The 21,005-nt window shown below is 39.8% G+C and overlaps 1 protein-coding gene across 4 annotated transcripts in view; it reads right to left on the bottom strand.

Moving 5' to 3' along the window:
• Positions 1 to 21,005, bottom strand: part of mapta (microtubule-associated protein tau a) — a 37,732-nt gene that overhangs the window by 13,645 nt on the left and 3,082 nt on the right. For 2 of the 4 annotated variants that reach the window (XM_037691672.1, XM_037691673.1), the window contains exons 2-4: positions 10,958 to 11,096; positions 3,757 to 3,777; positions 1,754 to 1,782 (exon numbers count right to left, since the gene is read on the bottom strand). In XM_037691672.1, coding sequence (XP_037547600.1) covers positions 1,754 to 1,782; positions 3,757 to 3,777; positions 10,958 to 11,078 — 171 coding nt within the window. In that variant the 5' untranslated portion in view covers positions 11,079 to 11,096. Of the gene's footprint in view, positions 1 to 1,753; positions 1,783 to 3,756; positions 3,781 to 5,698; positions 5,771 to 6,223; positions 6,317 to 10,957; positions 11,097 to 21,005 lie in introns of all 4 variants that reach the window. The other 2 variants (XM_037691670.1, XM_037691671.1) reach the window with 2 other exon arrangements.

The raw sequence follows: 21,005 nt of genomic DNA, 5'->3' as shown, positions 1-21,005 counted from the left end.
TAATCCATACAATGATCCATATAATAATCCATACAATGATCCATATAATAATCCATACAATGATCCATATAATAATCCATACAATGATCCATATAATAATCCATACAATGATCCATACAATAATCCAGACAATAATCCATATAATGATCCATACAATGATCCATACAATAATCCATACAATGATCCATATAATAATCCATACAATGATCCATACAATGATCCATATAATGATCCATACAATCCATTTTTCAGTCCATTTTCAACTTCTTATTTACAGCTGGGTCCTACAGGCAACAAGTCAACGTAAAGGATACACAATCCCTCCAGCGAGTTCTGGGTTTGCCTCGGTGTCGTCATCCAAAAGAACCACAGAAGATGAACAGGACCTAATCTGATGCTGAACCACCTGGACCGGGTCCTGTCGATGATGAGGGGTCTGCTGCAAGCTGCCTCTTGAATGATGATCTCCACAACCTTTGCAGAACTTTAACAAAATATTTAAACTAGAATTTAAGACAATTGCTGGGCGTGATTTCTGAATGGACCGAGGCGGTATGAAGACTTGAAGTCAACCTCCTTGTGTGCCACCAAGCGAGGTAGTAACAGAGCCGAAACAGGCGACGTATAAAAAGGTACATCAGCTGTAAAACGTGACGTAGTGATGACATTCAGTCTGTGCGACCGGCCAGCCGAAGAATTGAAAAGCTGACAACACTAAATGGAACCAGTACAGAGAAAATCCATGATGGCTATTGTTGTAGTCAAGACCACCTAACCCGAGACCAAGTCAAGACCAAGTCCAGACCAAGACCAAGTCCAGACCAAGACCAAATGCGATAGAGTCCGAGAAGAGACCATCAAAAAGTGGTCGAGACCGGTCTCGAGTGTTGTTTTTTAGATTTTGTTAAACATGAATAGGACCACTAAACTGAGTTTTAAAGTGTCGTCTTTTGAAGACGGTCTGAGGAAGACGGTCTGAGGAAGACGTCTATCACATGTAACGTGCTCCACAAGCAGCGGATTTCCTCAAAGCTCGCTGGTAGCTGGATGGTCTACTCATCAAGACCACAGGTGGTTTGGAATCTGGAAATTAAGCTTTCCTTTTCAGCTCAGCTCCTTCACCACGACAGACCGGAACAACAGCCTCATTACTGCATGCAAGGACTTCATCCATCTATTCTTCTTGCCCTGCCCGTCCTACTCACCTTTGAACTTCCCCCTCAGATACTTGAGACGGCTCTTTCTCGACTCAGAGGTAGCGTTCCACCTTGTTGAGAATCGCCGCCTCAGATTTAATCCCTCAATGCTCGACTGTGAGCCACCGGCACCGACAGAACCACGCCACCTGACCCTTCCTCTCTCCACCTAAGATCTTGACATTGGAGATGAGGAACAGCACCAGTAGAATCCAACCAGCTTGGCAGTCAGCCGTCAAAAGTGATCCCATCAGGGGTCAAACGATCCCATCAGGGGTCATGCGATCCCATCAGGGGTCAAACGATCCCATCAGGGGTCATACGATCCCATCAGGGGTCATACGATCCCATCAGGGGTCATACGATCCAGGCAGAAGCGGCGCTGCTCCTCGTGAATCTGAGGTTTGTCAACCAGTCAAAGCCTTCCTTCTCCTGGAGGCTGGAACAATCATTTAGTTTTTGTTTTAAGTGCTACAGAACAAGTCCCAAGTTTTAATAAACCAGAATTATCCTTGAACAACATTTCTGTCATAATTAGCACGAGAACGGTTCCGTACCTTGTCTCCATTGTTCGTCTTAGCTTGAGCTACAAAAAGAAAACGGATCAGATTACGACTCTTTACTTTTAAACATCTGTAGTTGTTTACGTCCACGCAGGTGAAGGGAAACGTTTAGTTTCTGAAAACATCATCATGAACGAAACGAGAAAACAAATGAAATTATGGATGTTGGGTATTCAGCGTGCAACATGACATTTTATTTGTTGGGCTGCAAAACCAACAGTCTCAGAGACGGGAGGACGAAACAAAAAGCTAAAGTGGGGGAGAGGACAACAAGCTCCTCGGATCGACGCTAACCGCCCGTGGAGATGACCTGGAGTAAGAGTGCTGCGTAACTGAAAGGCGAAGCTGCGTCGTAAATCAAAGTGGAAGGAGTAAACTGAACTGAAGGGGCTGGTTCGTGGCAGCAAACAGACCTTTGGAAACAGCAACCGGCACCAAAGACTTTCTGGCTGCAGAGCTGCGGGGGGGAGATTGATTCATCGATTCATTACAGACGTCAGGCGTTGAATTCATGTCCTTGTGTGGCGATGAGTCACGGCTGCTGTCTGCCTCCGTGTCACGTGGCTGTTTGGTAAAAAGGCCATCCTCCTCAGAAATGAGTGCTGGCTGGAGATCTTCTGAATCAAAGCCAGACAACGACAGGTCCTGTTGTGCTTCTGAAGGGACGTCACTGCAGGACTGAGAATTACCTCCATCAGCATCCAGGACTTCTCCAGTTTGCTCAGAGAGGACCTCCCTCTGATTAACGCACAAGCTTTTGTCTTCGATGGAGGTCAGGTCCTCCAAAGCCGTGCTCCGGACTAAACACGTCCCAGGCAGATCGCTCGTTTCTGACAAACACTCGGACGCATCGAGGCTCGTCGCTCTCTGAGAGTCTGCGGCTCCGGTCCACTCGGGGCCGGCCTCCGTGTCCCGTCTCATCTCAGACCTGCAGCCGAGGTCTTCGGAGGTCCACCGAGAGCCATTCTGCCTCTTCCCAGAATCCCCCGCTGCTTTACATCCTGGGTCTGGAGACCAGGAAGCCGCCGTGGCCTTCATGGCGGCGCTGTGCGCAGCAGGAGCACACGCACCAGGCCCCACTGATGTGATTCAAAAAGCAGATTAACCGTGAGATCTTTGCAGCACTTGTTCTCCACTTCCCCTTTAAAACTAAAAATAATCAAACTAAAAGTTAAATAAGTGAAGTTGATGAGGAAACAAACTGAAATCAGTTAAAAACATATGAATATGAAAAATAAAAGTTTTTTACTGCCACGACAGACGTTGAACATGATGAAAACTCAGACACAGCATCGTTACTGTAAAAAATAAAAGTTACTTCCTCCAAAGTTCATAAACTGTGAAGCGTCTGTTCACATTACAATAAAGTCTGTTATTAGCAGCATAAAAACACCCAGAAGGTTTTAATTATTTGTTAAAATACACGACGATTGAACTGGAGATCAACTCGTCATTAAAACCTTAAAATATTAAAATGAATAACTATGTTGATAATTAACTATTTATTTGGACACAAAACTTGATTATATCCATGATTACTGCAAATAATTACATTAAATGTATTAAACTTTAAATTTACATTTTTGACACATTTTTTAACACGTTAAAAGGAATAGTTTAGAAAATAAATATGAAAAAATAGATTTATTGAGCCTCTTAATAGTGCAAATAAAGAGTGAAACGCTCCCTCTTATTAAAACTTCACACACGGGGGAAAGTTTCGGGTTCTAGATAAATGTGTAGTAATAAAAACTACGAAAAGCAACAAAAAACACTGAAGTTACAGTATATATAATCACAATATACATTAGTTATTGTCACGGTTCGGCTACTACACTGTAGACAGTACATTATAGTTAATTATTAGCACCTCTGAACAATTTTATTTATAAATAATAAATCCTGACAGAAGCAGCTCAACCCCTCTGGGCTGACTTGTCCTTCATATCAAGTCTTCTACAACTAAATACTGCTGGAGTGCGATCAGTGGAGCCTACCTGCTGAAGACGGTCCTCCTGCTGCTGAATGAACAAGACAGATGATAAAAGACAAGAGATTTAATTAGTTTTAGTTGTTCATAAAGAAATCCATAAGGCCACAAACAGCGCATATTCAGTTAATGCAGAAAAGCCCACAGCCAATACCTGTTAGGTAAATAAATAATTCAAAGTAAAAAAAAGTGCAAAATGAACAGATTCACACAGTTTAAAGCTTTGAATCTGCTGCTTCAGCTGCGTTTAACTTCACCCAGGACACTCAGAAACGTGCATCTGTGTAGCAGATGACACATGGACTTAATCTGCCCGAGGTCTGGACGTTTATTCTAAAATAAGCATCATGTACAGTAACCGTCTTTGAACTTAAAAAAAAGAAGCTTGCTGTCTGTTTGCTGCAGTTCGGTTTGAAGCGGCGTGAAAAGAAAAAAGCAAACAAAGAAAACCTTTAAAGGAAAATAGAAACTGAACTTTTCATTCACGACGCTGAAACACAGCGAGCTCATTTTCAACACGCAGGAAAGCAGCTGTTAAAATATGACCAACTCTCTGACATACACCGACACGCTTTCTCTGTCTGAGATTATAAATCAACTCTCAGATTGGTGCAGTGAAGATAAACGTGACCAATTTATTGGAGCTAACTAAAAGCTCATAATTTGTTATTGGTTTAAATTTTAACGTCCTTTGGAAACCAGAATCTATTATATTTATGACTAACGGGCTAATGTACCGTTAAATAATAAGGGTAGTGCAACTACCAACGTCTGAGCTACTGATGGGGCAACATGTTGGCAGATAACGGGCTAATGGGGACTAATAGTTTAATGTTTTTGTAGCAAACAGACAATTAAATGGCAGTTATTAAAGCAAAGGCTAAAAAATTAATGTATTGGCTGTTTACAAGCTAATATATTTGTGGCTAATGGGCTAATGCTTTGGCAGCTAAAGATGCAAGTGTACTGGCCACTAACGAGCTAATGTAGTGGCAGCTATGCACGAGTGGCTACGGTGCAAACAAGCTAACAAGTTGTTGAGTAAAAAGTTGTGTTTTGCCAACTGACGGCATAATATTTTGGTAGCTAATGTGACAATGTAATCAATTCATAGAGCTGTACTGTATTGGCAGAAGTCACACAGATGCCAAGTCCAAGTGCTACTGAGCTTCTGTACTGACAGATGTAGAAGTGGCTAATAAGCTTATTGTCAGATAAGCAAACATACTTGAGACTAACATACTAATATATGGGCAGATAAAAGGCTAAAGAAAAAGAGCTAATGGACTAACTTATTGTCAGATAACAGACTAGCTTCTAATTGGCTAATAATGTAGTAGGCTAATTTATTAGTGGCTATCGGGCTAATATGTTGTTTGATAGGCTAAAGTACTAGTGGCTAACGTATTAATATAACATAACAGGCTAAAGTACTAGTGGCTAACATATTAATATAATAACATAACAGGCTAATGTACTAGTGGCTAACGTATTAATATAACATATAACAGGCTAATGTACTAGCTTCAAAGTGGCTAATATTTTAACTGCTAACAGGCTAATTTGCTAGCGGCTATTGCACTAATCTATCAGATAACAGGCTAAATTTCTAATTAGCTAATAAAATAGCAGCTAAGGTTAATTTACTAGTGGTTATTGGGCTAATGTATTGTCAGACAACAGGCTAAAGTACTAGCTTCTAATGGGCTAATATATTAGCAGCCACCAGGCTAATGTACAAGTGCTAATGGTCAGATAAGCTAGTGTACCAGTGGCTAACATTCATATATATTGGCAGCTAACACACGGATACGACAGCGGACTCTAACTCTCAGCAACAAAAGCAGACGGGTGTATTTCCAGAGTTGGACTAAATACAATGATAAATGTGTAGAAACCGATGGAAGCACGAGCAGCTGAAGGAAGGAGCGTAACGAACGGAGGCGTACCAACTTCCCCCTTGTCTTCACTGGAGGAGCGCTCGGACACAACTTCAGCTCCTTCCACTGCAGATGTTTCTGCTGCAGGACCAACGAGTGTTAACGTTAAACCTTTATGACTTCGGGCAGTTTGCTGCTGCAACAAGCGACCGGTTTCATTCAAAGCGTTTCTCATTGACAGTCTGAGTCGTTATTTACGATGAAAACAGGCTTTACCCAGAGAGACGTGCAGCGGGCTCGGCTGAATGCAAAAGGCACACAGACGTAGTCATGTCTTATTTTTAGCTCGTGAAACAGTGACTCAACGTGCACTTAGTGTTTGAGGAGCAGCACAGCAGAGCAGTTTGAAGCAGGAAAGCAACATTAAGTATTGTGTTATTGCAGGAAAAGGCAGCTTTTCTTGGATTATATTTCTGCAAAATAAAATAAAAAGTCATTCGTCAAATAAAGAGAATGAAGCGATAATTTGCAGACAAAGTCAACCGAGCGAAATGAAGGAGTGTTTTAAGCGTTGCGAGCTGCAGGCGTGCGTACCGGGCGGCGCCTCGTCGTCACGACGGTCGCTCTCTGGCTGAGAAAGCTCAGAAACAGATTTCACCGCGTTTTCACCCAGAACCGCTTCATCTTCTGTGAATTAAAAGGTACACCCCAGGTCAAACAGGAAGTCGTCAAAACAAACAGGAAACGGCTCCTCAAGCTGAAGCTGTGAACAAAAATCCACGACAACTGAACACGACGACCGTCTGTGACGTTTAAATTCAGATTCACACAAAAACTCATGAAGAGATTGTGTTAAAGTGTCAGATTCTGTTGGATCCAACAAAAAACAATAGAAACGCAGACGTATTTAAACACTTCCGCGTTGAATTCATACATGAACTTTATCCTGTTTACTGTTTATTTAAATACTTTGTACAAACACAAATACTCCTAAACTGTGATTTGAATAATTCGATTAACTGTAAACTACTGAACTACTGGGTTCACAGCTCTTCTAATGCTCTACACGTGCTCCGCAACAGATCTGCTCGACGTTGAGGAGCGCCTGTTTCAGTCCAACCCACACGAGTCGGCCGCCGTGGACCAGGTTTCATTTTCTGAACGTTCATGACGCGTTCACTCGGTCGTCATCCAGTTTTATTCTGTACGTTTTGCAACACGAATCTCGTCCTGCAGTTTTCAGCTCTTTCATCAAAATATAAATCCAAACGTTCAGCTCTTTCAGGACAATCCTGCGATGACTTTTTGGTTTTGTTGCAACTTTAGCTTTTTGAACTATTTAGCTTTTTCTAACATTTTTTCCTCATAGAAAATGAACTGAGCTCATTTTACATCTTTTAGATCTTTAGATATCTGTTTACAACCTTTTACTGCTCCTTTCACATTTTGTTCTGGTTCTGCTCCTTTCAACTGTTTTTGGCTACTTTCAGCTCATTTCAGCTGATTTTTAGCCGTTTTGTGCTCCTTTCTGATTCTTTCTGCTAACCACAACATTTCTGTATTTTGCCATTATTGTAACTTATTTCTACTAATTTCAACTTCTTATGCTCCTTTCAGATTATTTCTGCAAGTTTCAACTTTTTCTGTTACTTCAGCTACTATTTAGCCGTTTTATGTTAATTTCAGTTTTTCAGCTAATTCCACATTTTTTGCACTCATTTCTAATTCTTTCAGCCTAATTCAGCAAAAATGTGCTCTTCACTTCCTTCCGGTAATTTATTTGCTAATTTCAGCTTTTTTCTGATAATTTCCACCTTTTTTGTGCTTATTTCTTATTTTTTCAGCAACCGTGTTCCTTCTGCTTTCTTAGGCTAATTTAAGCTTGTTCTAGGTTTTCAGCTACCTTTATTAGCAATTCTTAGCAAATTTCAGCCGTTTTCAGATAAATTCAAGTTTTTCATGCTAATTTCTTCTACTTTCAGCCTAATTAACTTCTTTATGTTCCTTTTGGCTTTTTTGTACTAGTTTCAGCATTTTCTGCCATTTTGGCTGCTATTTAACTGTTTTATGCTAATTTTTAGCTTTTTCAGCTAATTCCACATTTTTCTAGCTCATTTCAGATTTTTCCTTCTGGTAGTTTAACCTATGTTCTGAATTTTCAGCTACTTTTTGCTATTTTCAGTTGTTGTTTTTTTTAGCTATTTTCTATTGTGCTCATTTCTGCTTACTTAAACCTATTTCAGCAAATATTTCTTCTTTCTGCTTTCTTCTGGTAATTTAGGCTTGTTCTTCCATTTCAGCAAAATTTCAGCATGTTATTTTTTTTTTCTAATTTCAGCTGTTTTTCAGCAAGTTCTTCTGAAATAAGTATTCACACTGCATTTTTGCAGGAAATGCAATTTCTCTAGTTTTATTTTAATTCTTTGGTTTTATCACGGCGGCATGGTGGCTCAGCTGGTAGAGCTGAAGGAAAAGATTTAACTGAAAGGAACGTATTTTATAAACATGGGATCAAAACTGCATTTATATTGGGATTTCAACAGGGTCGGTTTTTCCACAAAGGAACACTAGAGGGCAGTAAAGTGACTGGATGTTTACAGGAGCACAAAAATAAAATGAATGTGGCTGATTTTTCTCCACCGAACCATCTGAGGGTTAAATGCTCTACAGCTACACACAGTCCAGCTCCGGCGAAAAGTCGAGGTACTCACTCTGCGTCTGACTGCTGATGAAACGGACGTTTATCTCTGCAGACTCTGTCGGCTGCTTCCTGTTCCAACAGGAGACGAGGGGAAGAGGAAACGGGGAGAACGACTGAACTAACGATGGCTGCAGACTAGGGAAAGCTAAACTACGAACTAATTGGTCATACAGTTGTTTGGGGGATTTTATTTTTTATTTTTTTAATAAAAGAAAGAGAGAACAGATTTTTGCACAACTTAAAACTGATTTTTAGAAACAAGATGAACAATGTGAGATAGAATAGAAATTAAAAGCGTTTGGAGAAAAACAGAGCTGAGTTTACGTTCAGAGCCTTGAATTAAAATTAAAGATTAAAAATTAGATTTAAATTAAAATTAAAGCTTTGGTCTCTTTCACTTCTGGTAGTTAAGACATCTTGTTTTTAGTAAGTTAATGTATTAATTTCATTTATCGTTGTTTTGTTATGTTTTAGTGCCTAATTTAACTTTATTTTATTGTTAGGTTATTATTTTGCCCCTGTAAAGAACTTTGGTTGTTTTTAAACAACTTTTGGCTTGTCGTTGATTTTACTTATTGATAATAAGACGGCACCAGCTGTTGATGTTTTATTGATAAAATGAGCAGCTCTAAACTCATTTCTCTCCTTGTGGCTTCACTTCATCACTGAACCAAGAGTTATTTGGATCTCACAGCTTTCGATAGTGTGGTTCTGTGGAAAGATTATGATCAAATAGCATCTTACCTGCTGTAAATAACTATTTGAACAACCTCAGTTTGGAGAAACATTTTATTTTTGAGCGGACTGACGAGCTAAGAGCTTGTTGGAACGTGACTTGGAACAACATTTGACCGCCGTCGTCTTAAAACAACGCCGATCTTTTATGGAAACGGTATTTTAGAAATTTCCACATGAGTTTCACATTTTACAGTTGGTTCTTCCACCATGCATCATTTTCCTGCAGGAGTATATCACTGATCTAACAAACTCTTGGATTGATAATCAGTTTTCTCTGCAGCGCTAAAAATCTGATTATGAACCGGACGGGGAGCGACAGAAGAAGAAGACGGGGCTCGTTCTTGTTCGTCTGACCCAGATGTCTGGATTACAGAGAACGCTGCAGCTGCAGTCAAGCCCGTCTTGTATCCATTATGTAGAGATTAAAACAAAACACAGAGGAAAGTCAGGGACCCTGCCCCCCCCCCCACCCCCCAGCCTGCACACTGACCCTCAGAAAACTGCATTTACTGTTCGGGCTGCCACAAAATGACCCGGCTGTTCAGAGATTTAAAGCTTTAATACAAAAACATGGAGACTAATCCTCAACCTGCGGGCGTTAAAGTCAAACAACACGAGAAATGAACATAAACGGATTAAAGCACATCAAAGGACATCAAAGGACATCTAAACGTTATAACTGTAAGTGACAGCTGTGGTCTCTGAAAATAAACCATTTCACTAAAGACATCTTCAGGAGGAAAATCTTTCCGGGACGCATGCGTGTTGCACCACGACGACTCAGGATACACATCCTCCATTTACTGTATGATACAGATTATAATCTGGTGAAGTTAGGATGAAACTAGATTATAAATGCACTTCCGTGATCACGTTCCTTGATCGTCTGCTTTGAATAAAATTACCTCAACAAACCCTGCATTGAGGTGCCACAGGAAACTGATGTAGCAGATCACTGCGTAACTGCCGTATGAACAGTTAATATCTTACCTGCTGTGGACAGCTCTGGGTACAACCTGTTCTGACTAAACTGATGAGCTAATGGCTAGTCCAAGCAGACCCAAAACATAAAATCCAATGGCAGATATTTAATGGGGATTGATCCGAACAGCATTTTATATTCCTGATTTGTGTCAGTTTCACGTTAATGATTCTGGAGAAACAATTGTGATGTCCCCACAGGAAGTGCTACAGCTAGCTTCTATAGCTACAAATTGCAGCAGAACGTTACATAAACAAAACTTGTGATGAAAATGTATAGAGGTGTAAAGACTTGTAACCTGATGTTCGCAGACGGAGTTGTTTAAAAACAACCGTGATCCGTTTTGTTCTTAAATTAGCCGTTAGCTCGGGTCCAAACCAAGGCCGTTCAAATAAGCCGCGTGCAACAGATAGGATATTAAAACCGCACTAACTGTTTAAATCAGGAAAATAAATTCAGCGACTTCAAATCAGGATCTCACCTGATTAAATGTTTCAGGTAGAATGAAACCGACCGGACAGGAGAGGCCAGTCGGCTGAGTTTGTGGCCAAAGCTTTATTCTCAAAACCACAAAGTAAAAAAATAAAATAAAAAAGTCTAACTTTTGTGGACTCAGGAGGATCCTGTCTGGCTGCACCCCTACTTCATAGAGTTGACAGCTGGAATAACAGTTTTTCTAACTGTCCTCCCTGCAAAACAATATCTTATTTTTTGTTATTTTTCCCCTGAAGACACTAAAAATCTCCTGCCTAAACCTTTTAACACATTTTGTATGAAGTATACGACACATTAACACAATGAGCTACGTATTTGTGCTGCACATGAAGAATTTAGGCTGAACTACAGACCCTCATGAGATCACCACTGGTTGCTTCTTTAAGAGGAACTCTCAGATTATTGGTCTGACCTTTCATTTTGGCCACTCCGTTCTCCTGGCGATGCTGCTCGTTGATGGTCATGTTAGCTAAGGAGGAGCTGACGGTGTCTCCAGAGCCGTAGTTGTTCGAGGCGTTGTTCATGTACTCCATTGCCGGTCACTGGTCGGGCTGCGAGAGAGCAAAACCAACAACGATCAGGAGGATCAGGTGGGTCATAAACTTCATGAGTAACGCAGCTGAGAGGGGTTAAAGGAAGGCCCACTTCGTTAGACACTTTGTCTTCCGGCATGTAGAACCGGGTCCATCACCTCAAAATGTAAACAGACACTGTCCCGGTTATTTATAACCCTGACGTGGGGTTGGTGCTTCGTTTCAGCCGCGCGCACAGAAATAGTCCCTGCAGCTCGTGCTCCGTCCTGAACAACCCCTTTGACTTTGCAGGGAGTCGTTACGGAGCCAATCTCTCTTCCAGAACCGCAGGAGATGGACCCGACGCGCTCCTTCGGCCAGCCAACATCGGAGCTGAGGATTACACTTCAGATTAAACCGTACATCAGCACGTTTGATTTCAAGTCAGATTTGTTTCCGTGCCCTCACGCTCGAACCCAAACGCCCCGGCTGCGGAGAGCTTACGCTGTCATCGGTCCAAACAGCTCGTTCCGTCTGTGGTCTCACAGATTTGACAGCTTTAGTTTCGCTCTCATGACCACGTGGCGCGCTGATCTCCCAGAGGAATATCAGTGCTTAAAGCCTGCAGCTGCCACAAAACTCCCCAGACTGCCAGTGTCTGCAACCTGAAAACAAACAACTCATGAAATACTTTCTTTGCCGCCTTTAATCCCGACTTCCAGACATAATAGATGATTAAAAAATTAAATATAGAAAAAAATAAACGAGCCACAGAAATGAAGTGTTTCACAAAACTCAGGCAAGTCATTGTGGTATTACCGTATTTTCCGCCCTATAAGTCGCATCAGTCCAAATATGTCTAATAAAGTGGCAAAAAAAACATAAATACGTCGCTTCGCCGTATACATCGCATCTATTATGCGTCACCGCTGACAACCCAGAAATGTGGACCGGTGTTGTGCCAAAAATCAATTGGCTGCCAAATGGCGGCCGCGGGAGTGTGCATGGGAGGTCTTTAACAAGATTAACACTTAAAAACAGTTGTTTGTTTGCTCAACTTTATAGTAAAGGTGTGTCTCGGTTTAACTTTTACTTGATAAATGCACTTCAATGGTCACATCAGCTGCATTTCATGGAGCGGCGCAGCGAAATGAAGCTGATGTGACGGTTGCTCCAAGCATGATCCCAGAGCTGGACGAAGACGGCAGACTATGGCAAGCCGACAGTGTCATTAATAGCCTTTTTTACCTATTACATGATACAATGGCATGCCATACTGCTCGAGTGCCATCTAGCGGCTGAAAATGGTAGCGTTCAATCATTTCAGTCAGAATGAATGAAAAAGGTCATATCTCAGCCAAAAATTTGTTTATAAATATGGTAAAGAATATGTTGCTTTGGCGTATAAGTCACAGGGCATGTAAATTATGCAAAAAAACTGCGATTTATAGGGTGAAAAATACTGTAATTAAAAATAAGAGGCTTTTCGTTAGTGCTTTTAGAGCTTTCTGTTCTTTTGAGCCTGTGGACCAGAACATCTTGTCACAGCTCGAGCAGGTGACGTATCAAAGGCACAGTTTGATCCTGGTCCTGATCCTACCTGACTGACGGCAGTGTTTCTGTTCGTTCTTCATCTGTGGCTCCTCGAATCTGTGGAGTCCCTCAAGGGTGTATTTTAGGTCCACTGCTTTTTAGTCTTTACTTGTCTTTGGGGTCCATTTTAATAAAATCTAACATTCTTATTCACTGCTTTGCTGATGATATTCAGGTGTATCTGTCCGTGAAGTCGGACAGGGTCACTCCATGGAAACACTCTTGAACTGTCTGAATGATTTGAAAGTCTCGTTGAAATTAAACTTCCCGAATCTAAATTAAATAAAACTCATCAGCTTTGGTAAATGTAATGCTCCGGACACTTTCGGCTTCATGCAGCCACTCTGCCGTCAGGAATCTGGGGATTATTTTCATTATTTCTGTAGAGACTATTTGTCCTTGTAAACCGTGGGTTTTGGTTTACACAGTTGAAAGGAAGAAGGTCCCAATGTAGTTTTTGGTAAGTTTATTTTTCCTTTGGCAGCCAAACAGTTTGGTACATATCACAGGATCACTTGCTGACACACCTGCTCTAGATCCTACGACTGCTCAGCTTTGTACCTCCAACAGGTAAAAAACCACATGACCACCCACGTGACTCTAAGCCTCCCTAAAGCCTACACATTTATAATGTGCCCACATCCAAATCAAATAGATAAACAACTTACTATCAAACAAATTTATTCTAAACAATTATAATTAAACAAAAATACTCATTTAAATCAAACCTAAAAATAAGCTAGTAATAAACTAAATTCAAAGATTTAACAAAAATTAGACAAATAGCTCCTACAAGTTCCTTTAAATTAGACAAACAGATAAATCCAGTTCCAACTTGGACTCGTCGCCGAGGTGAAGTCTGGTCTCCCTTTCTGACCCTGAAACGGTGATTCAGGCTTTTATTACCTCTCGTTGGGATTATTTTCATGTTCTGTTTGTTGGTTTAGATAAATCATCTTCACATCGTTTACAAACCGTCCAGAACCAGCAGCTCGTCTTTTAACAGCAACTGGAAAACATGAACACAGAACCTGGTCCGGGCTTCCAGTCCACTTCAGGGTGGACTTTTTAAATTGTTTTTAAAGTTTTATTATATTATGTTATATATATATATATTTATGTGATCTTCTTAACATCTACACTCCAGTCAGAGCACTCTGGTCTACCAACCAGTTCCTCTCAGACGTCCCTGGATCCAAACTGAAGTCCAGAGGTGATCGGACTTTTTCCAGCTGCTGCTCCAAAACTGGAAGAGTTTACTGATTGTTTAAAGACGCTGAGGCTGTCGAGACGTTCACTCTTTGATCAACACTCGTTTTACTTCCTGATAAAACTACAATAAATGTAAATTTATTACAGATCTTTAGTTTCATCATATTTCAAACATCGTATTCTTAAATCACGATGACTTCTGTCTCTTTACTTAAAGCCTAAAGGAGGTTTTGTGGCTCTGGTTGTTTTGATGCAAAAGTTTCAGACCCCGGTGTCGGAGCATCAAATGATTTTGTAGAAAAAGAAGAAATTGTTACAGTAAATTATTTATAAATTAAAGTTTAGCATCGCTTCAAGGATTGAAGGAGTCACCTGCTGCACTACATGGACAGAGTTTCAAAAGAACATCATTTATGTTGCGTTGTAGTCGTTTTGGTCAAACTTTAGAAAAATTTAATCAAAATTAAACCGTGATCCGATGCGAGCTCATGAGGTGTACTCAGAGTAAGAGTTGAGGAGGACTCTCAGCTACTACCACACCAAATTTTAGTTCTATATTAAAAAAAAAGAACTGAGTTACAGCTATTTTTTTATTTTTACATTGGCTAATGTTGATTAGCTGTGGCAGCCATCTTAACTTGAACTGACTCCAAACGTTAATCGGTTGTACACGTTCTTCTAATGATCATTTCCTGAAAGTTTAATTAAAATGTATCCATTGGTTCGAGATATTTTGCTAACAGACACACAAACACATTAATCACCTCTCAGCGACGGACGATGGCGTAAACTTTTTTGTTTCCTTTGACACGATTTTAAAGTTGTTTTTTAACACAGTTGCCCGACGGCACCAAACCCAACCGTCCTTTACGAGCCGTTGCCATGGTTACTCCATCCCATAAAACCCTCGGCGAGGGCGGACGGCACTCAGTTATGCGACCTTCACACCTCCTGACCTCCCGGGTGTTTGAACAGAGCTCCCGACGGCAGGAAGAAGACAAGGCGGCAGCCAGAACCGGCTCTAAAAACCCAAACGGAACCCACTTCCTCTGGTTCTGACCCGTTCTCACGCGTCCTGATTGAACCGGGTCTGAGGTTGTTAATTCAACACATCTGGGGGATTTTCAATGAGGAAACGCAGAGTTCCAGATAATCAGACCGTCAATAAAAATATTTTTAATCCAGCTCAGATTAAAACGAACTTTCACTCAAAGCGTTTTCAGACGTAAAAACTGAACTTTAAATTTATTTATTTAGAAAAAGTTTATCAAAACAGAAGAATACGTACTAAAACACTAAGAAACTATTTTGACAAAAAAAAAAGTATATATATATATATATATATATATTACAAAATCTAACATGTTTCACGATTTACTCTCAATAAATTTGAAGATGTGCCTTAAAAACTAAAATAACAAAGTCAAAAATTTTGTATTACCCAATTTATTTAATAATGTTTTTTTTTTTTTTACAAATAAAGTAGAAACAACTATATTTTGTTTTTACCAATTAAGAAAACACAATTAAATACAATAAAAATTATATACTGTGTTTTGATCAGTTTTATTCATTGTTTCAACCGACTATATGGAAATTAGAAATTAAATAACATTTACTATTTTGTTTATTTGTTTAAGAGTGAACTTGTTTAAAAAAAATAATAATAATTTTATCCTCTTAAATTGTGTCATTACAAGAGTAAAAGCTCATTTACCCGCACACGTTTTACCTAAATAAGCATTTAGTTAAAAATAAAAAGATAGTCAAATAAGTTATAAAATTGGCAATTTAAATTTGTTTAACACTTTTTAAACTATGAAGCCGCTCTTTATTTTTAGGTTTGAAAAGTTTTGTTTACATGTGACTAATTATTAATAATAGTCATCACTAATTAGTTTTAAATAAAAAGCATGTCTTCCCTACATCTGCACAGTTCTGGTTTTAAATCAACAAATTTATAAACATATAATAATCATGAAACAGCTGAAGAACATCTAAAAAAAAAAACAAGTCAAAAGTTTTAACTTTTGACAGAACAGCTGTACTTCATTTACAGATGTTTGTATGGAGGCAATAAAAATACAGAAAAACAACTTTTCTTTTAAATAAAAAAGGAAAATGAGAAAAAGAAGTGGCGCCACGAACAGAACCTAAGTGTCAGAGCGTTCTGTAGAGATCCTGATGAATGGTGGACTCACTCAGACAAAACTGCCGTTGTATCTTCACACATGACAGAATCCAAACAACAAGCTGAACGTTTGCCAAGCGAAGGCTCGGAGAGGCCGGTCGCGCCGCATCCGGCAGCTCCGGCAGCAGGAGAGCAAACAAACCCGACCCGATAAGAGCAGGATCTGCAGCTCCGGACTCGCAGTGTTTGTTTTAGAGAGGACGCCGCTCAAGATGAACCATCAGGTTCCACACGTGATGAAGCTTCACACACCAGACAAGCTGAAACTAGCAAAAACACAAGCTAAAACTAGCAAAAACACAAGCTGAAACTAGCAAAACACAAGCTGAAACTAGCAAAACACAAGCTACACAGTTGTGTTGACGAGGTGGGGCACCCCGCCTGTATAATGGTTCTGACCCCTCAGTGGGTCGTGAAGAACCAAGTATGGGGTCTCTTGAGATGAGCTAGAAAAATCATAAAAATGTTTAAAATGATTTCCAACTTATTTAGATTTAAGTGTTACAAAGAAATAAAAACAATGGTTATAAATTTTAAAAAATTTAAACGACTGATGATCTTTGCTAAACGTCTTATTAGCAATAATTAACATCCAGAAAATAAAACATCGTCCACAGCGGCAGACTCGTGGGTTTGTCCAAAAACAGGCAAGAGTCTGAGTATTTATTACTTTTGTCTGTCCAAACTTTAAACGTTTAGGACAAACAACATCCTAGATGTGTTAGGACATTTATTCTTTTTATTTCAACTATTGGTTATAATTTCAGGCCAGTTTTGAATACAAGGTTACATGTCTTGGGAGGGCGCTCGTATGCGAGCTGCTACAATCTTCGCTACTCGTTTGGAAATGGTGAAGCTGCGTGCGGGGGGGGGGGGGTCTTGTTTTTGAATCTGGTTTCACTGCACACAAATACGGTACAGCAATCTCCACGACCCATTTTCAAACACCAGGTGCTCCTAAACAGGACCACAATGCTTTGCGCTAAACAAAGATGGTGGCACTCACCGACATATATACGTAGAAGACGCCTCGTTGAGCGGGCTAGCCCGTTGCAGCAGTACGTCAGAGCATCCGCCATATTGGATGTGGCAGATCTGCCCATCAACTAATACAAGGAAATGGACTGAACTTAATAAAGCACCGTTCTACACAGTGTTTTAAGTTAATGCCTGTCATCCACACACTCTAATATAATTAGAAAACAAACAGGCACCAAAGACAACATTTGTAACTTTTAATGTGATTATTAAAAAGGTTTACTCCTTAAATGTTTAGATTATAGGCAAGCACTAAACCATATTATTTGAGTGTTTGCAACTACTAATGTGTGCAACACTATTACTGTGGTGATAAATATAGAAATATTCATATTTAACATTTAATTTGTGTCTATAATAACCAGATCCTGAAATGTAGCTGTGACGTGAGGACTTTCTGAAGAAAGAGCACCAACGTTCACATTTAACTGATTTTGATTAATCACATCCATGAACCAATACATCTTTACAGAGGGTGGGGGGTATTGAACATATGTTATACATGTGTGTATGTACATTTATTTACGATGATATTTACAATCTTTTTTTTCTGGAAAACCTTCCAAAAAGATCTGAAGCGGTTGACTTTGACCTCTATAAGGGATTTAAAATTTTTTTTTGTTAAGTTCAATGTAAAAATAAATGCAGACATGTTCCTGTTTTTAGTATTTGATCCCGTTTTATAATGTAGCTCATTTTATTTTGTTTTATATCACTACTTTTATTTATTTTTCATTTTATATGCCTTTTTGTGACTGTTTGTCTTCGTTGTTGCCACATCCAATATGGCGGCAACGTCGACGTACGACTCAGAGCTTTAACCCGCGAAACGGTTCGTGGCGGCAAGTAAAATGACCTCTGACCTTCTAGTAGGCGCATATGAGCAAATACGATATATCTTTTCTAAAGTAATTAATTACATATTAAAATTACAGATTACAACGCAAGCAGCCATAACACTATTTATAAGCCTTTCTTATTTTTAATAAGACATAAACCAAAAGTATGTTGATGCTAAACAGCTAGCGCAATTAGCATGGTTAGCCAACTAACAAACAGATTTTATGTTATTTCCTGGATTATATGAACAGTCTACCTTTGGCTCGAGGTTTTAAAACAAATTATCAATCCCATGACAGACAAATGTGGAATTTCCAAAATGATTAAACTTTCGTTATCACTTCTGTCCGTTAGCTTATCATGGTCACCTGCGACTGCGGAGAAAACACTGTTTCTTTAAGGTAGCCTTACACCTCTTGTTCTGTCTCTGAATTTATTTTAAATCACCTAACAGAGTACTTACAGCTGACTTCGTGTCCTCTTCGCAGAGTAAAAACCTCCACAGCGATAACTTTTGTATTTTTGTTGCTGAAGCGGATTAACGTGTAGCTATGATGCGTTCACTGACACGCATAATAGCATCGGATTTTCGACGATTAAGAAACCTGTCTCGCCTTTTCTGTTCACGTTTTTTTTTTTTTTTTTTTAATCAGAGCAGTATAAGAGGTTAAAGTTCAAGCTTAAACTTTAATCAAGAATTAAGAAACTAACAACTTTAAAAGAAGAAGTGGCTGTCAGTGATATTAAGTATTTACATGAAACAGCTACACCATGGCTTGTGCTGGGACTGGATGAGAACCCTGTTCACGATTAGAGCTGGAGCACAGACACTTTTCACCTGCTGCACAAAAGAACGTGGCTGCAGCATTTTGTTGCAGCCTCTTGGTGGAGAAAATGTAGAAAGTTTGTCTGTAGCGGTCTGTTCTTCTCAGGAGCGTGAGAAAATGTGATTCTGGCACAAAAGCTCGCCTCTGCAAGAAAGCCAACAACAGGGGTGTTGACACCGCTCCAGGAGCTCTGAGCACACAGACAGACATGTGTGAAGGCATTTATGTGTTAAAATATTAGTTTATTTGTATTTTTCAAATCTGCTTTACTGTGTGAATAATTCAATCGGAGGAAGAGAGTTCTAATTTTAGCTTGTAACATCCATTTTGATTATTTTAGCTATGATTATGGTAATTTTAGCTACAATTTTGCAACTTTTATCATCTAGCTATTGCAAATATGTTGAGGTGCATTGTGGGATCTCTTCTCCTAATCCTTCAAAATAAGTCGCGTTAAAACAAAATATAAAATAAAGATCTGATTCCAGCTGCTTAAACCTGAACCCTTCCCTTCTTTTGATCGTTTCTATAATAATTGTAGTAAAAACAAAACCTGTATCTGATTAACATAATTAGAAAAGATAATTAAAACACAAAAATCTATTTAAAAAAAAACAGCCCTAAAATTAGCACACAGGCTCTTGTTTAGAATTTAAAAGTCTTATTTAAACAGTAGTTATAAAATGTCAATTTGTAAATTTGTTGCATGTCAACATATACGAACTCAAATATTTATATAAATTAAAAAAAACGGCTGTTTTTAATACAATTGATTACTTGGACATTGATTTGATGTTCATCAACTACAACCTAAAATTTAGTCAGAATACCTGAAGTTTGTATCAGCCCAAACTAAAAATAATCAAAGATTTTCTAAACACTCAAAACAAACAGCCGATTGTTTGTGTTTTTCTTGACGCACGGTTAAATCTAGCCTGTTGTGTGGCGTTCCGCTCCTCAGAGCTCAGGCCTGCGAGCCGAAGGCCCAGCGGTCCGACTGGGCTCCTCGGCAGCTCAGCTGAGACGACGGCGCTGCTCTGCTCTCACGCCTCACTGCTTCTGGATCTCTGACCTACTTTCCTGCCCGCTCTCCACCCCGAGCTCGCTCAGCCTCCCCATCCGAGCAGCTCTGCCTCGGAGGGCCAGAAGACGACGGAACCTCTACTTTCATTTTGTTCTCTGAGGGTGGGTCGTGCTGCAGAACCGCGTTACTTCCTGCTCTGCAGAGGCAAACGGGTCCTGATGCTGGCAGCCCCACCCTTCCTGCACATCCCTCTATCAAAGAATTTGTTCTTCGTGCTCACGCCTGGTTAAATAAAAGTTCAATAAATTAAAATTAATTAACTGTATCCTTTGAGGTTCACGTCCACTTTGCAAAGTTAAAAACGCTCACTGACATTTTTTTAAACGCTCTGGGTGAATGTTTATAAACAAACGAGCTGAAGTGTCCATGCACGCTGCTAATTGACCGAGCAGAAGAACGGCGTTTAAAAACGAGCCGAACGTCTGAGCAGAACCTTCAAACCAACTTTTCTGTTGGCACGATCCGTGCAGGAGGAAATATTTGGTTAAAACTGAGTAATAACGTTTTCTAAAATCTGAGTTAAACCACAGAAGACAAAAAACAAACAGCCAGGAACAGAAGCTAAGTGTTAACTAAAGGAATGCATATCACCCGCTGCCTTTCATGCCAGGGTTTTAAACACAAACCATCTCATAACGTGAAGTAAAAGACAGTTTTGATAAAAACTTGAAAGTAACATTATGGACACGACCTGGTAGAACTTAAAGTATGTGTTGTGGATGTGGATTATGGATGTGTCTATATGATGTGTTAGCTCCAGAGCTAATGGTGTTAGCTCATTTTTTATGGCATTAGCTACGGGGCTAATAGCAATAGTTAGCTCCAGAACTAAGTGTTAGCTCCAGGGCTATAGTGTTAGCTCCAGAGCTAATATTATTAGAGTCAGAGCTAATAGTTTTAGCTCCAGAGCTAAGTGTTAGCTCCAGGGCTATAGTGTTAGCTCGAGAGCTAAGTGTTAGCTCCAGAGCTAAGTGTTAACTCCAAAGCTAATAGTGTTAGCTCCAGAGATAGTGTTAGCTCCAGTGCTAATATTGTTAGCTCCAGAGCTAATAGCATTAGCTCTGGAGCTAATAGTGTTAGCTCCAGAGCTAATAGTGTTAGCTCCAGGGCTATAGTGTTAGCTCCAGAGCTAATAGCGTTAGCTCCAGAGCTAATAGTGTTAG

The sequence above is a fragment of the Nematolebias whitei genome, chromosome 17 (genome assembly GCF_014905685.2).
Source record: "Nematolebias whitei isolate Nwh7 chromosome 17, NemWhi1, whole genome shotgun sequence".
In the NCBI taxonomy this organism is placed as follows: Eukaryota; Metazoa; Chordata; class Actinopteri; order Cyprinodontiformes; family Rivulidae; genus Nematolebias; species Nematolebias whitei.
Note: the sequence above shows the minus strand (reverse complement) of the source record. Positions and strands in the feature narration are given on the sequence as shown.